At 54.7% G+C, this 15576-nt stretch overlaps 1 protein-coding gene across 1 annotated transcript; it reads right to left on the minus strand.

The window, feature by feature from the left end:
- Nucleotides 1–277: 277 nt before the first annotated feature.
- On the minus strand, nucleotides 278–11693 carry LOC119567809 (maestro heat-like repeat family member 5). Its single transcript, XM_043528493.1, has 8 exons — nucleotides 11622–11693; nucleotides 4068–4147; nucleotides 3537–3642; nucleotides 2894–2989; nucleotides 2059–2163; nucleotides 1525–1660; nucleotides 1199–1293; nucleotides 278–529 (listed from the first exon to the last, which is right to left on the minus strand). Exons 1-8 carry the CDS (start codon nucleotides 11691–11693, stop codon nucleotides 278–280), a joined length of 942 nt encoding a protein of 313 aa, XP_043384428.1.
- Between the last annotated feature and the right edge of the window lie 3883 nt (nucleotides 11694–15576).

Consider the following 15576-nt stretch of genomic DNA (forward strand, 5'->3'; position numbering starts at 1 on the left):
TAGAAATGGATCTCTAATGTGTGTGAGCAGGCCCACTCTGCTGTGCAGGGCACAGAGACTTCAGGGGACCCTGTGTTGCTTCCAGCAGAGAGATCTCCTGCACCTCAGCGGCTAGAGGAGTGTGTGTGTGTTGTGGGGGGCAAGGGGGTTGGAGCTGACAGACCAAAGGTCTCTTCCCCGCAGCTTAGTGATTTCTCTCGTCGCTGGGAATGGCCTCTGCAGCTCCTTGGTTTCTTCACAGGGAATCCAACCTGCAGCCTGACAAGGACAAGGAGACTCATGGCCCAGTCCCCATCCCAGACGCTCCTCGGAGACTTTTCTTCTGCTGCAGCAATTCAGCTTGTGGGAGGCGGGACAAGCTCACACAGTCTCTCTCACGGGGCGTCTGTGGAGCAGCGTTCTGTCGATGCCCTTCTCGATCCAGGAGCCACTCCAAGGCCTCCTCTATGATGTTGTGGAAATCACCCATTTCACCTTTGACTCCAGGCTGGGGGCACTGTCTTACGGTGTGTTCGAAGGTTTGGATATTCTTACAACAGTTGTGAGACGGGGGCGGGGGGGGTGTCTTTGATTTTCTACTTGTGCAGCAAGTAGCCGCAACTTGGCTCAGTGACAATGTACTTCTTTGGAACAGTGGCTGAGGTCCAGATACTCTGCCATTCCCTGGCCGGGTCTGGAGACATGAGGGAGGCGCATGTGGTCCATATTGGCTCTGGAGCTCACTATGTCCCCTACCCAGTTCCCAGGTTGGGGCATTCTGCTTCCTGACCGGCAATGGAATTGGGCAAAGCCCACCTCCTTTCTCTGCTTCTAGAGGGTGCAGGGAATTAAGCAAGGGTCTGATCAAGCAATCGTGACTGACTGACTCAGGGCTCTCCTCTCAGACACTTGGGGATCAGCCAGGAGGTCAAGGAGTACAGAGACACCCAGAGCCATAATCCTATCTTAACTCACCCACCCGGGGATCCTCCTTATGCCACGTAGCAATGCAGCCATGTAAGACACTCAAATCACGGCAACTAGTGAGGTTCCAATGTGGGACCTTTAGCACCAGCCTGTCCCACTGGTTGCTGGATGAGGAACTCTGAGCTGGAAATAAGGAGCGGGCTCTTTTCCTGTCTCCAGGAGGCATTCGCTGCAGGGAACCCAGCCAGCCACACTCCCTGAGCTGTGTCATGCCCTGGCACAGTGTCCTTACCTCCCCCACTCTGGCTGTATTCTTATAGCCCAAGAGCCTTCTGGTCTGGTGCCAGTCATAGCACCAGAGATCTTCCGCGTCATGTATGGTCAGGCCTGGAAGAGAGAGAGAGAGAGAGAGAGAGAGACTTTTCTCATTCTGGTTGCAGTTTCTGTGTCCTTCCAATCCCATTGGTGGCTGCACAGTGGAGTGGAGAAGAACAGAGGCAGAGAGAGACTTGTCCTCCAGCTGGGGTCAGTCTGAGAGAACTGGTCTGGGGTCCCATTATCCACCTGTGGTCACTCATAGTCCCCTATTGGGTTCCGTGTCCCAGCTGGATTCCTTACCCCTCTGTTGGAGCAGCAGTTGGTAGAGCCGGTAAGTCCCCTCCCTGGCCTGCCGGCTGATGTCCTTGTCTGGATCGCTGACAAATAGAGCCAGCTGGGCCACATGGTGACCCATCCTAGGGAACTCGGCTGAGATCTAATGGAAGGGAGAGCAGAGGGGACTCCATCAGCATTTTCCTCTCAGCTTCCTGTCCCCCCTGGGCCAGAGGGCTCCTTCCCCTTAGCCCCTCTGCAGAAGATGCTGGGGGAGAGGAGCTTGAGATCGACCCTTCATTTGCTATGCTGCCAAGGGAGCCCGGAGCTGCTTTGGGATGCCAAGCAGGGGCTGGAGTATGGTCCCCTTAAAGGCCCAGGGACAACACTGAACCAGGACAAGAAGAACTTGACTCAAGCCTAGCTCAGTCCCTGCTCTCACTCTGCCTCCCCATGAAGAACCCTCCTAACCCACAGCCCCGGCGGCAGCAGATCCTGCAGCCCGCTGGAGCCAGCCCGCCTCCGCCTGGAGCCAGCAAGCTGGGGTCGGAGCTCACTCACGTCAAACTCAGGGAGGGTGACTGTGTATCTCAGCAGGGCTGTGCTGCTCCTGATAGCCCTGGCTCGCTCCTGGGACACCCTGGACACGACCCACAAGTTGACATGCTGTGGGGAAAGGAGGCAGGTCAGACTCAGTGGCCAGGTGCACCTGCTTTGCAAATGAGCCCCACGCCCCCAGCCCCAGGGGCCTGAGACATTCTGCGCAGGGGGGAATAGCTGAGTCATTGATGGCAGAGCTTTAGAAGGGGATTCTTTCCCCCAGGACGCAGCTTGTACCCTGCAGGTCACAACTTCTCAGTGTCTCTCTAGACTGGGACAATGTTCAGGGTCGGGGCTGATTCCTGAACAGTTCACCGGAAAGGAGACTGAACCCTCGGCCCTTCCCTGCTACGCAAATCCTTGCGGGGATGTAGGGAGTGACTGAGAACACAATCCCCCCAGGAATTTCAGAGCAGATCAGAGGGAAGGGCTGATTCCCTGGGATCCTCCTGTTTCTCTAGGAAGGAGCCTGATCCTCTTCTCTGAGAACCGTCTCCCAAATCTCATGCGGTGTGTGTGTTGGAGGGGTGGGGGAAGGGTGGGTTTTCAGACTCTCACTCCCCAAGACAGCCAGGAGCCCTGTGGTTAGTGCTCAGCAGAACCAGGCAGAGCTCTGGCTTGAAGTCCCAGCTCCTTCCTCTGTCCCTCAAGAAGGAAGGACCTGACACTGCATTGCACTGACCTCCCCAACCAAGGACGGCCCACTGGGGACCCAGCTAGGAGGACAGAGTAGAAAATGGATCTTCCAGTCTCTCCTTACCTGTCCCCCAAATAGTTACGGTCAAATGGGGCTCACCTCCAAGATGAAGTGGAGCCTGTCTGTGTCTGGGGACTCTGCCAGCAGGTTCCCCAGCATGGCATCCAGGACCTCTGGGATGACTTTGTGCAGAGCCTGCAAAGCATGGGTCAGAGTTAGGGAACCTGGGCCTACACCTGCCACAGGGTGGAAAGAGGGGTCTCTGGGAAGCACTGGGGAGACTCCCAAACACATCTCCTGGCCTGTCTCCTTCACATCCCACTGCAGGCAATTCGCAAGAATTCATGACCCCTGGACCTTTGATCCATGAGCTTAGCAGGTCTCTGCAGAGGGCCTTGTAGGCAGAAGAGTAGGAAACAGCCAAGTGGCTATGGATGGAAGCTGGGCTTCTGGGCAAAACACGGCTTATGAAAGAAAGAAAGAAAGAAAGAAAGAAAGAAAGAAAGAAAGAAAGAAAGAAAGAAAGAAAGAAAGAAAGAAAGAAAGAAAGAAAGAAAGAAAGAAAGAAAGAAAGAAAGAAAGAAATCCCCCAGGGAGGGGTAATCTCTTCCCTGCTGGATCCAACTCTGCAGCTTGTTCCATCTCCGCTACCCCACCCCTAAACCTGGAGCTCCAGCGAATCAAGGGAGCAGGGACCAAGGACCACTCTGGAAAAGTAAGAGGATGGAGGAGGAGGAGGTACCTGGATGCCGGTGGTGTCCTTCTCCGTGCCCAGGGTGAAGACGGAGTGAAGGGCAGCTCGCAAGAGGTGGGTCTCTAGGGCTGGCTCCAGGGCAGGTTTCATGGTGCTGGCAAGAGAGAGGAGCTGCTATTAGACTGTGCAGTACGGGGGTGGGACTGTCACCAACACGGACACCAAGCCACAGGTTGGCGAGAATGGAAACTGAGGCACTGAGCTAGGGAATGACAAGGCCAAGGCGTCCCAGACAGACAGTGGCAGGACAGGAATAGCTCCTATTCCCTGGAGCCTGCTGCCCCTCCTGTAGCTGAGCCCGGAAGTGAGCCCCTCCCCAAGGCTCCTGTCATGTTATGGGAGTGAAAAGAACAGCCCTGCCAGGAGACAGTGACCCTTCCCACCCCACCATCTCTGCCAGAGGCGCCACTCTTGGGAGGTGACCTGGGAGGGACAGTGACGGTGACTCCCAGCCTTGGGCCTGAGCAGCACTGGGGTGAGGGGAGCCAGCGGGGTTGGGGGGTGGGGCTGTCTCAGTACCAGAGGTAGCCCACTGCAGCCAGTGAGTGGGCGAGGATGGCGCTGGGTGACGAGTCATCGGGAAGCTCCTCGATGAGCTCCTGTGAGACGCGAAAGAGACAAAGGAGCGTGTGAGATTCAGGCCCGACTCACACCTCCCAGTGAGGAGATGACACAGCCAGTGCCCCACATGGCCAGCAGGATCCCCCCCACCTCCCGCTCCTCCCATTCCTTCCTGTCCATCAGACTTGTCCCCCTTCCCGGATTCCTGCCCAGCTCACTCCCAATCCCCTTCTCTCCTCCTCCCTCTCAAAACTGCCCCCATTCAGCCCCATCCCGACGACCAAGCTGGGACCATGTGATTCCTTGACCCCCACTCTCAGCTGCCCTCCAGCCCCACAATTCCCCCCCTGCCCACTACTCACCAATCTCAGAATTTCTCCCTTCTCTTTTCCCAAGTCTTGAGCCCCAGCAATCCTTGTCCTCTGATGCCCCCTCCAACACCACTCAGCCCCCACCCATTAGCCCGGCCATACCCCTGCCAATCCCGTGTCTCTCTCCTCCCTCCAGCTGCCATATGGCGTATCTCACTCACCACAATCCTCTTCACCACAGCCGCCTTGCAGCAGCTCGGCTCCAGCGTGTCCTCCCCTCTCTCCCGTGCAGCCAGACATGCGGGGTAGATGGCCTGAAGGAACAGGAGCTGCTGCCCCTCATCCTGCACCCACCAGGAGTGGGGTATAGGGAGAGAGAACCTGTTAGCTAGGGACCTTCCTGCCCCACCCACACCAGCTCCAGGGCTCAGGCCTCAATGGGGGATTGTGGGGACCCGCCCATTGTCCAAATCCCCCACGACTCCTACACAAGCAGGATCAGGAAGTGGGACAGTGCCTGTGGGGGGAGATGACCTCGGCTGTTGTGGGACAAACACCCCCATCTTGGGGGTCCCACATCATGGATGTAAAAGGGCCCCATTAGGGGTGGTGGATCAGGAGGGACAAGACCCTCAGCAGGGCGTGGGGATGCTGGGAAGGGACAGGGCAATCTTGCTTCCAGCCCAGGTGGGGAACATTTGTACCTTATCTCTGCACTGGAGCTGCTCTCGGATGACCTTGAGAGCAGCTTCATCTTTGGCCATGTCCACCCCTTCCTCCTGCTCCGAATCCAGGGGGGTCCCTGCACCAGGGAGGGAAGGACGGGGGCGTGGTGGGCAGAGCAGGATTCAAGACCCCCCTTCCCATCTCAGGCACCCAGGGCAGATTGGGCCCCAAACCTCCCTCTCAGGGATGCCTTCAGCCCCCAACAGCTGCAGAAGCCCAGAGCAGAGCCCCCCTCCCCTGCCCAGGACTCCAGGGGAGGTGCCTGTTCCCCCCGCCCGGAGCAGCAAGGACCAACGTGGCAGCAGCTCTTCACGCCCCCACCCCCAGTTCCCCGTGCGGAAGGGGCAGCTGTGTGACGGTTGCTGCTTTCCGTGGGGTTCGCGGGGCTCAGGTCAGACACCTGGGCTGGGGAACCCCACCCCCCATATCCCTGGGAGAGCGTCTGGGCCCAGGGTGTTCACATCCCGTCCTCAGCCCTCCCTCAGCCCAGCCTGGCTCCTCACCTGGAACAAAGCAGTGGCCTCCATCGGCCTGGCTGCTGCCAGAGGCCCAGGTGCTGCCGCTGTCCCATGCTGAGCTGCTGGTGCTGGGACAGGGACCTTCCCCCTCCTGGCCGGCGGGGGCTGGAAGGGCCTCAGAGACCGGGCAGGGCGATGCCTCCTGATGGGAAGGAGGGCTGGGCTCCTGGGGCCGCTGCTGCCCACACAGCAAGCCCCAGAGCCACCCTGCCCGGCGCCCCTCCTGGGCTGGGTCCTGTCTGCGAAACCGCAGCCTGGGCCAGCTCCACTGGGGCCTGGTCGGGGCCTCTCCCAGCTCGGCGCCTGCGCCGGGAGCCGGGTTCCTTTTCCAGAAGGCCGGGCACTTCCGCCTTCTGGCCCGGACGGGAGCTGCTTCCCCACCAGCGGGGACGCAGGGCTTGCTCTGCCCCTTGGAAAGGTGGCAGCTGCTTCCCTCAGGCTCTGGGGCCACCTGCAGAGCCTTCCTCCGGACCATCCGCAGGAGCCTGGCCATCCTGGAACCGAGCGGGGAGCAGGGGTGAGTCTGGGCTCAAGGCAGCCTTTCACTCAGGGGCCTTTCCCGTCCCTCCTCCTCCCTGCTCCAACCACAGCAGCCCCCTCTGCCCCCACAGGAGTGCAGGGAGTGCCATCTACACACACGGGCAGGAGTTCATTGCATGATCTGCTCCCAACGTTCCCCCTCGTAATCCCTGCTGCTGCAACATCCAGGAAGTCTCATCCTTTTCCAGCAATGGGGTCAGTCCCAAAGACCATCGGTTACTCTGGACAACCAGCACCCTCCTGTCGTCCCAGGCCACTCTCCCGCCCAGGCTAGAGAAGGAACAGAACCCAGGAGCCCGGACTTCTTCTGCGAAACCATTCCCTACGTCAAAGTCACAAAGACCCCAGGCACAGGAAGACCAGGGCCCTCCTCGTTCCCCATGGATTTCCAGGCTCAGCAGCTCACAGGGTCTGGCCCAGTTCAGAGACTCTCAGCCTGGGGAACATTGTCCCACAAGGGAAGGGCTGGGAGCCCCATTGCTGGAACCTTTCCAAACACACCGGAGACGGCTCTGGAGAAGCCCCTGCCTGGCCTAAGAGTGAGGGGTTCTTGGGGGCTGTTTGCAAATGAAATCCCCCTTTGGACATAGTCTATCCCCCTGTTTCTCCTCTCCCCAGACAGACAGGGGAAGACACGGAGGAACCCGAATGCCACTCACTTGCTCTCAGTGATGGGATGACGGATGGCGGATGTTAAGGGTCAGCAGACGTCCCTCGCCCTCCTCCTCACTCTCCAAGCCCAAGGCAGGCTGGAGAGGGTTGTGACCTCAGGAGTTACCCTGCCCAGCCAGCAGGCAGGGTGATGACACGAGGGCGATCGACTGGCTGTGAAAACAAGGGTCTGTCTTATTGCCAAGGGACGGAGAAACTCAGCCAGCAGCAGGGGGGTGCAGAACACTGCCCTAGGGTGGAGGTGACAGCGCCTCCAGGATCCTGACATCCCAGCACTTTACACACCTTCCTGAAGCCTCCCAACCCCGCTGTGCTGTAGCGATTGGACCCCAACCCTACTTATAGCAAACGGGCCTCAGCTACGAGCACAGGGTCACACTGAGTGTCAGAGCCATGGATGGACCCCTTCACTAACCGCTGCCGCACACTCCCTCCCACAGCTGGCAATTGCAACCAGGCCCTAATGTCTGGTCCCCCTGCCTTTGAGAGGGAGGGTCACTCCTGCTTCCATTGCTGCCTCTTGATCTGTGGGACTTTGGGCAAGTTGCTCCCCCTCTCTATGGCTCTCTGGGACTCACATCCCTGAATGGCCTTTAAAAAACACAATGGTTAAAGTTTGGCCCCAACTAGTTCTTGTTTCTCGAGACTAGCCATTTTAGCAAAGTTTAGAGTTCTTGACATTCAGCTCCTGGAAACATCCCTTTCTCCTTCGCAGACGGCCTTAACATCCCTTATCTCACCCAGGCTCACTGCTGCCTGGAGTTAGAGAATTGACCCTGTTCCCATTGGACCTACCCAAGGTGTCACACAGCAAAGCGGTGATGGAGCCAGAAAGAGAAGACAACAGTCCTGACTCCTGTTCTAACAGACAACAACCCCCCCGCCCCCCCGGAGGCAGGGATAAAGCCCAGGAAATAAGGTGTGAACATTTGCATGGAAACCGTTTTCTGTCAGAAAATCCATTCAGACGAAACCACTTTGTTTCTTGAAATCGTAACAAGTAGGAGGAAAATTCTTTGCAAAAATATTTGTTTGCAGAACAAGAGCATCTCCTGTCCGTCACAGAGCATTAAACTGGCTCATCGTACACAAAGGGGAGACACTATGCTCTAGAAAATTAGATGAGATGCTTCAGTCTGAGCTAAGTACTTGCTGCTTTTCACAATTTCAAAACAATAAAATACAAATCAAATCGAATATTAAGTCATAATCTTCTATGGCTCAGTGTGATAGGACACCCCCTAGTCTGCACTGCTCCGAGTGACACTCTTCAGTGGATCCCCAGCATCCACCCATGGCGAGGTAGATGGGAGAGGATTGTTATTCATACTTGACAGAAGGAGAAACCAAGGCTGAGAAAGGAGCAGTGACTTGTCTTAGCTGATGCAGCCAGTCAGTAGCAGAGTTGCTCTCAAATGAGCTACAGACCAACAATTGTTCATAGTAATTATTCAGCAATTATTTCAGAAGAACTGGAATGTTCGAGAGGATCATGAACTGCTCTGAGACAATGAATGGAGAGCAGCGTCAACATTGGTCAAACATCTAACTGGTTGTGACTTATTTGCTTGGTCATAAAAGAACAACAAAGACCAGAGTTTCCTCCCTGTCAATAGCCCCCTCCTCAGCCAATCAAGGTTGGGACTTTGAGGGGTGGGAGGCTAAGGATTCTCATCAAATAGCCCAAAGAATGGCCCTGGTCACCACCGAGGGGATCACTCTCGGGGCACTAGTCCAGTCTCACCTCTCTGTGAGGGCCTCCCACAAACCCCCCCCCTCCGGCCCCCGCTCCACCCACAGAGCTCCTGGTGGTGGGAGGAGAGCAGAGGTAAAAGACAAAGGAAGCATTAAGAGAAAGGTAGGAAGGACAGAGGAAAAGGGAAAACAAAAAGGAGAAACCCCAATATCCCCAGTAATTCTAAGGGACAAAGTCCTAGGTCGGAAATAAAATACTGCCCCCACAATCTAATGTTTTCCTTTCCTAAAAATCAGCCAGCACCTGATGGATCAGACTGAACAGGTTCCAAACCTCTCCGAGGCTCTTACCTTCTATACAGGGACGTCTGTTTTCAAGCAAAACCACTACAAGAAAAGGAGAAAACTCCGAAGAGGGTCCTCCTTGCGCTCACGTACGTGCAAGTGAATGCTCTCTCAGTCCTCCAGGAGAGACCTCGAGAAGGAGACGTGCTGAAGCAAAGCCACAGGGATCTCCGAGCTTGGCCCTGTCCTGCACCCCTGTCCTGCCTGGCTGATGTCAAGATCTCTCTGTGAGGTCATCGCCTCCCCACCACCTTTGTCCAATAGGCTGAGGTCCTGCCAAAGGCCCTTGTCATGTCACTGCCACACCCACCCCTCCCCTGCAGTGCTGATGTCCTGCCCCTGTCCAGATACATTGGATGTTTGAGCTGCTTCCCCTGGATCACCCCCTCAATGAGCGTTCATTGTGGGCTCAAGCCAAACACAGTAAAACATCAGAGGCTTCTCCCCATGCTACGCTCAGTTTTTCATAAATTAGCAGACTTTATGGACAGAAGAGACAATTAGAGCATGTCATCCGACCCCCTGCATATCACATGCTTTCTGTAGAGCATAGGAGCTAGTTTTTGACTACACACGTTCCAGAAAGCCATCTAGTCTTCATTAGAAGACATCAAAAGGTGGGGAATTCCCACCACTTCCCTTTCTAGTTTGTTCCTTTGGTGATTCATCCTCACTGTTGAATATGTGTGCCGTCTTTCGAATATGAATTGGTCTCTTTTGAGATTCCAGCCACTGGGTCTTGTTATGCTTTTCTCTGCTAGATTAATGAGCCCTTTAATACCCAATATTTTCTCTCCATGAAGTCACTTCAACGTTTCAATGACATCACCTCCCGATCTTTTTTATCATCTAAACAGGCTGAGCTCTTTCAATTGCTCATTCGCAGGCATTTTTCTCCAGCCCTCAAAACGTTTCGTTGCTTTTTGCTGCCCCATCTCCAATATTTCCAAATCTTTTTTCAAAGGTGGACGCCAAAACTGGATGCAGTATTCCATGATCAGTCTTCCTCATGGTGTGTCACCTCCCTCTGCGCCTCACTGCTCTTTTCATACATCTAATGATGGCTTTAGCTCCGTTCACCACAGCATCACCCTGGGTGCTCATGTTGAATGGCTTGCCCAGCTTGGCCCCAAAATCCTCTTCACAGTCAGTGCTTTCCTGGATACACTTCCCCACTCTGTAGGTGTGGCCTGCGTGCTTTGTTGGTAGCTATAGGACCCTTCCTTTGGTTATTTTCAAACTTGTTTTCTTTGAATGGGTCCAGCTTCTCAAGGGATCCGATTTCTCTGTGTCACTGCCCTGTCCTCGTCATTAGTTACCACTCTGCTACTATTTTATCACCCACCAAGGTTAGCAGCAGTGATTTTTTATTTGGGTTGCAGTTCATTGATATTTATTTTCAAGAATTAGTCCTTGAGAGCCTCTTCATATCCCTAGTGCCTAGAACCTGCTCCACACAGCACAGTGAGAAAAGGCCGCCCCGCCCACCTGTGCCATAGGGGCTAAGCACAGAACAACCTTAGGAGCTTGTGTCATCCATAGCTTCTGAACAACATGTGGGGGTCATCAGCTTACAAATACATTCTAGACCGGTAGCGTAGACAGGCCCCAAATGTATCTAAGTGTCCCGCCTTGAAAAAGAGGAGAGAAAAAAACAGAACCTTGATTAGCTTTATTTTATAGTCGTGGAAACTGAGGCACAGAGAAGCAAAGAGATTCGCTCATGGTCAAAAAGCCAGGAATAGAAAACGGCAGATCTGCTGATAGTCAGTCCTGGGCCCTAGCCGTGTTTGTCCTGGCCTCTCTGCTTCAGCTCCAGTAACAACCCGAGTCGAGGTTTTCTTCTTCTCCGTGTCCTTTAACTTGACGTCACTGCAGAAGAAAGATTGTTTCTGACCAGCTGGCTCTAATGCATGGAGATGTCTTTCCAGAAGACGTGCTCTGGCTCAGTCCCATGTCATGGGTTTTCTGGAGGAAGCGCTCGGTGCCGTTCTAGGGCCTGTGTTATGCAGAAGATGGACAGAATGGTCCTTTCTGACCGTAATTTTTTTCTTTCCTTAGGAGGGTAACGCTGGACATTTTCTCTCATTCACTTTCCTTTGGAATAATTTCAATCCAGTCCAAAGGATTTCCTCTTCCATTGTGTCTTCAGCACCTTTCCTAGCAAACAGTTCCTGTTTGAGCACAGGTTTCCAGTTTCAGGCTGTCCCAGGGTGAGATGGCAATGAAAGGGGTAGTAGCTCAACTGAACCTATCTCCAGGTGAAGGGAATAAGTGCAGGGGTCACATGAGAAGGAGCAGCATGCAACTAGGATCCAGGCCTGTTGGGTGATATAAGAACAGCCTGTGCTCAGCCAGGAGAGAGACCCGCACTGGGAACACGGCTGGGAGGGGCTTGGATAGTCCTTTCAATGCAGTTTCGGTACACAGTAGGGGATGGAACAGCCAAGCTGCTAGGGTTGGGAGCTGGGCCTCCTGGCAGTGTCCAGGATCGAAAGGACAGCATCTGCCAGGAAGGGAGTCCCCACAGAGGAACACCGTAATCTTCCAGGGAGGGAAAAGGCTCTCACTGCCATTTCTTAACCTCATGGGGTGTTCTCCTGCTCTGCCAACCCCACCCCTATTTCAGCATCTCCAGGTGCCTGAGGGAGCAGGCACCAGAGGCCATCCTGCAGCTGGGACAGAGATGGAGGTTCATGACCTACCTGCCTGTGGTGACCATGGTGCAGGACAGCCCTCAGGACATGCGAATGCAGCTCCAGATCTGCAGAATGCATCTTTCCTTTGCTGGCACGAGACCTTTGCAGGTTGCGGGGGGTGAGACAGGCACTAACTTTTGGTAACCCTCAGTGGGATCGGAGGGTAATGGTTTGTAGAAAGTGGTGTTGGAGAGCTTTACAAAAACTAGGCAAGCCATTTACAACACACACTTTGCTTCTCTACAAAAGAAAAAGGACACTAAACTATCTTGTAGGATTCATACAAGGTTTATGCGGTTGGCAACATTCAGGGCACACCCAGAGTGTTGGGCTGGACTTGTGCACACACAGTTCCTTTCAAGGGCATCAACCTTGGAATCTCGCCAAGATGACATGAACCGTGGGAAGCCTCTCAGGACTGGGCTCAAGGCCCGAGAGCAAGGAATGCGGTAGATAGAAATTGGTAAATAAGAATGTTAAACAAAGCCAGTGTATTACTTTTATCTGTTGGAGAATGTAATGCGCGGGGGGAGAGAGAGAATAAAGGGGAAGGTGGAAAGCTGACAGGCAGAAGCCTGTTAGCAGAGACCAGCCTGCTTGCTTGCTAAAAGCTGTGTTCTGTCTTGTCATTGAACCGCCATAACTGGCGCCCAAACGTGGGGCCCTCAGCACTCACCTCGCCCGGCAAGGGTTTCAGACGCGTCACTCATCCGCCTCGCGGATCCCGGTGAGTATTTTTGGTTGTGGTAAGTATGGGAAGCTCCCTCTCTGCTTTGCAAGTGCAACACCGCAATGAGCTACAGTATTTGCTGCGTAAGGCTCAGCATGACTGCCCCACTCGAGAACTCACTCTCCTGCTACAGGAGGTGAGTGCCCAATGCCCATGGTACCCTGAAGCCGGAACCCTTAAGCTAGCGGACTGGGAGCGGTTGGGCCAGACATTGCACAAAGAGCCTCGGGCGCCCGTGCAGGCTTTACATGCCTGGCACCTCTGCCGCGACGCGATACAGCGTGTCGCCTCGGACAGGCCCTCCCTCGCGAGGCTGGTGATCTCGCCACGCCCGTCCGCTCCTGCAGCCATCCCCCCTCCTACCGATGCAACACAGTGTGTCGCCTCGGAAAGGCCCTCTCCCGCGCCAAGAGAGGGGCTGCCGATCCCGCCACCCCCGTCCGCTCCTGCAACCATCCCTCCCCCTGCTTCACCCCCAGTGCCTCTATTACCACCGCCTCCCTGGCCTTCCCCACCGGAGCCGGTGTGTGATCACCCTCCGCTCGTGGGGCCCCATGCTTCGGGGCCCCCTGGGGGGTCGTCTGCATCTGCTCAGGGGCTTTCGCAGGTGCAACAAATGGTTCACGCAGCAAGGACTCGCTCAGATGTTACAGCAGAGGAGCTGGCTGATCTGGTCTCAGTTTGTCCGGTGCCCTGGCAGGATGATGGCCAGGGCAACCAGGTTGCAAACTGGGTCAGTTTGCCTTACTCGGTGATCAGAGAGGTAAAGAAAGCAATTCACGAGTTCGGCCTGACTAGCACGTATGTGCATGGTCTCATTGAAGGGCTAGGTAGTGGGTACTCCCTGATCCCTGAAGATTGGAAGGCGCTGTTGCGCATGACGCTGACACCTAGTCAGTATGTTATTTGTCTTAGTGAGTATCGGCAGATGGCGGAACGCCAAGCCCAGGTATATAGAGAGCAAGGTATCATTTATGAGCAGTTGGCAGGGGAGGGCCAGTTTGCTACTGTTCAGCTGCAGTCTCAACTCCCTCAGGCCGTCTTCCCCATTATTTCCACCTGCGCCCAGCATGCTCTCCGGAAGGTCCCGGATTCAGGCAGGCCTACTAAAAGCTTTGCCAGTATCCGTCAGGGTGCATCAGAGTCCTTTATGGATTTTACCAACAGATTGCAGGAGGCTATCCTCCGACAGGTGGATAGCCCTGCGGCAGCTCAGGAGATCCTGTTAAAAATGGCGGTTGAAAATGCGAATGAGGATTGCCGCCGTGCTCTCCAGGCTGCACAAGCCTCTGGAATTCTAGAGCTGTCGGACATGCTGCGGGCGTGCCAAAACATCGGAACCCAAGCACATAAAGCTGGAGTTCTGGCCGCCGCCCTGCGGAAAAGCGGGAAGGAGGGGAAGCGTTGTTACCGCTGTGGTAAGGAGGGTCACTTTCAGCAGGAGTGCCGCTCATTGACGGCGCCTGCCCGCCCCTTAAAGAAGTGCCCCAAGTGTCGGAAGGGCTATCACTGGGCTAATCAGTGTCGTAGCGGGTCGGGAAACAGCACAAGGGGTCCCCCCCGAACCCAGGGCCAAACGGGGGTGTTTCCCACTCAGACAACTGTTCCTCTGCCTTACAATCCATAGACTCCATGAGGGCGGCGACTGCCGGAAGTGCAGGGCTTGATTTGATTATGCAGGAGGATGCTGATTTTCAGTTGCCAGGGGAGGTTTGCACCATACCTACCCAGGTGACGGGACCTCTCCTTGACGGATTTGTGGGTCTGGTTCTCCCTCGCTCACACGCTGGGAAACAGGGTTTTTTTGTCATCCCCGGGGTCATCGATGCCGATTACACCGGCATTATTAAGGTTCAGGTGTGGACCCATCTTCCGCAGTTGCTCCCGCGTGGATGGTCAATTGCGCAATTGATTTTAGTCCCCTATCAGGTGCCAGCCACCGAGGATCGAACCCAGGGCGGAGGCGGCTTTGGATCAACGTTGTCTCACTCGCCGTCTCACAGCACGTCCTCTCCACTTGCTGCTCTAACAATGTTGGTCCGCCCCTCGAAACCTCAGTTAACACTTCTTTTAAATAATGTTCCTTTTACAGGGTCGGTGGACACTGGAGCTGACGTTACGGTGATTCGTGATCCGGAGTGGCCGGTCGGTTGGCCAACAGTTCCTTCTAAAGAGTTGTGGGGGATCGGGGGTAGCAAACCCGGGCACCAAAGTTTGTCTTGGGTCATGGTCTCTAAACCAGGAGGCCGTGCCCTTGCTACGATCCGCCCTTTTGTACTCCCTGTCCACCTCAATATTTGGGGCCGTGATTTACTTACAAAGCTGGACACCACCCTCGATATTAATATATAATGGCCCAAAATCGTCCCTCACCCACCTTGCCATCCGCATTACCATTGGTATGGCAATCCTTAGAGCCCGTATGAATTGACCAGTGGCCCCTCCCTCTAGAAAAGCTGAAAGCGCTTCATTCACTTGTACAACAATATTTGCATGCACAGCGCTTGGAGAGCTTTACTAGTCCTTGGAACTAGCTGCTGTTATTTTGGCCTTTCAATTTTTTGCTGATTGTCCCTTTAATTTGATCATGGACACGCATTATGTTAATTAGGTAATTGATCATTTACCCCTTGCCCTCATCACCCCTCAGGTCGATGCGGACCTCCTTCGCCTGTTTTTGTCTTTGCAGTATCTCATTGCCACTCGTAATTTCCCTTATTTTGTTGCTCATATTCGCAGTCATACCTCTCTGCCTGGGCCGCTCACTGAGGGCAATGCGCGCACTGATCGCGCGTTACGTGGTCAGGTAAATTCCCTTTTTTCTGACCCCATTGAAAGCCATGCCTTTTTTCATCAGTCTGCCTCTGTTTTGGCCCGGCAGTTTCACATTCCTGCTGATCATGCCCGTTCTATTGTTCGTTCCTGTCCCCACTGTGCCGCTGCTGCCTCTACCTTTTCTTATGCCGTTAACCCCAGAGGTACCACAGCGAATCAGCTGTGGCAAATGGATGTCACTCACGTGCCACAATTCCGCCCCTATTTGTTTTTGCATGTTTTCATTGATACCTATTCGGGATTCCTTTGGGCACCCCACAGCGTGGGGAAGCCACGCCCAAAGTTATTCACCATTTGCTAGCCTGTTTTGCTGTTATGGGTCACCCGAGCCAGATAAAAACGGATGATGCCCCAGGCTATTGCTCCACAGCCCTCTCCACGTTTTGTGCCCAATGG

This window comes from Chelonia mydas, chromosome 14, assembly GCF_015237465.2.
Source record: "Chelonia mydas isolate rCheMyd1 chromosome 14, rCheMyd1.pri.v2, whole genome shotgun sequence".
Classification (NCBI taxonomy): domain Eukaryota; kingdom Metazoa; phylum Chordata; order Testudines; family Cheloniidae; genus Chelonia; species Chelonia mydas.

What these genes read in the sequence shown, in the direction of transcription:
- LOC119567809 (XM_043528493.1), bottom strand. Translation starts at nt 11,693, where the DNA reads ATGCATTCTGCAGATCTGGAGCTGCATTCGCATGTCCTGAGGGCTGTC. An exon ending in TCACCCTCCCTGAGTTTGAC is followed by an intron (nt 1,661 to 2,058) that starts GTGAGTGAGCTC and finishes CCCTTCCATTAG; the next exon opens with ATCTCAGCCGAGTTCCCTAG. An exon ending in ATACAGCCAGAGTGGGGGAG is followed by an intron (nt 530 to 1,198) that starts GTAAGGACACTG and finishes AACTGTTGTAAG; the next exon opens with AATATCCAAACCTTCGAACA.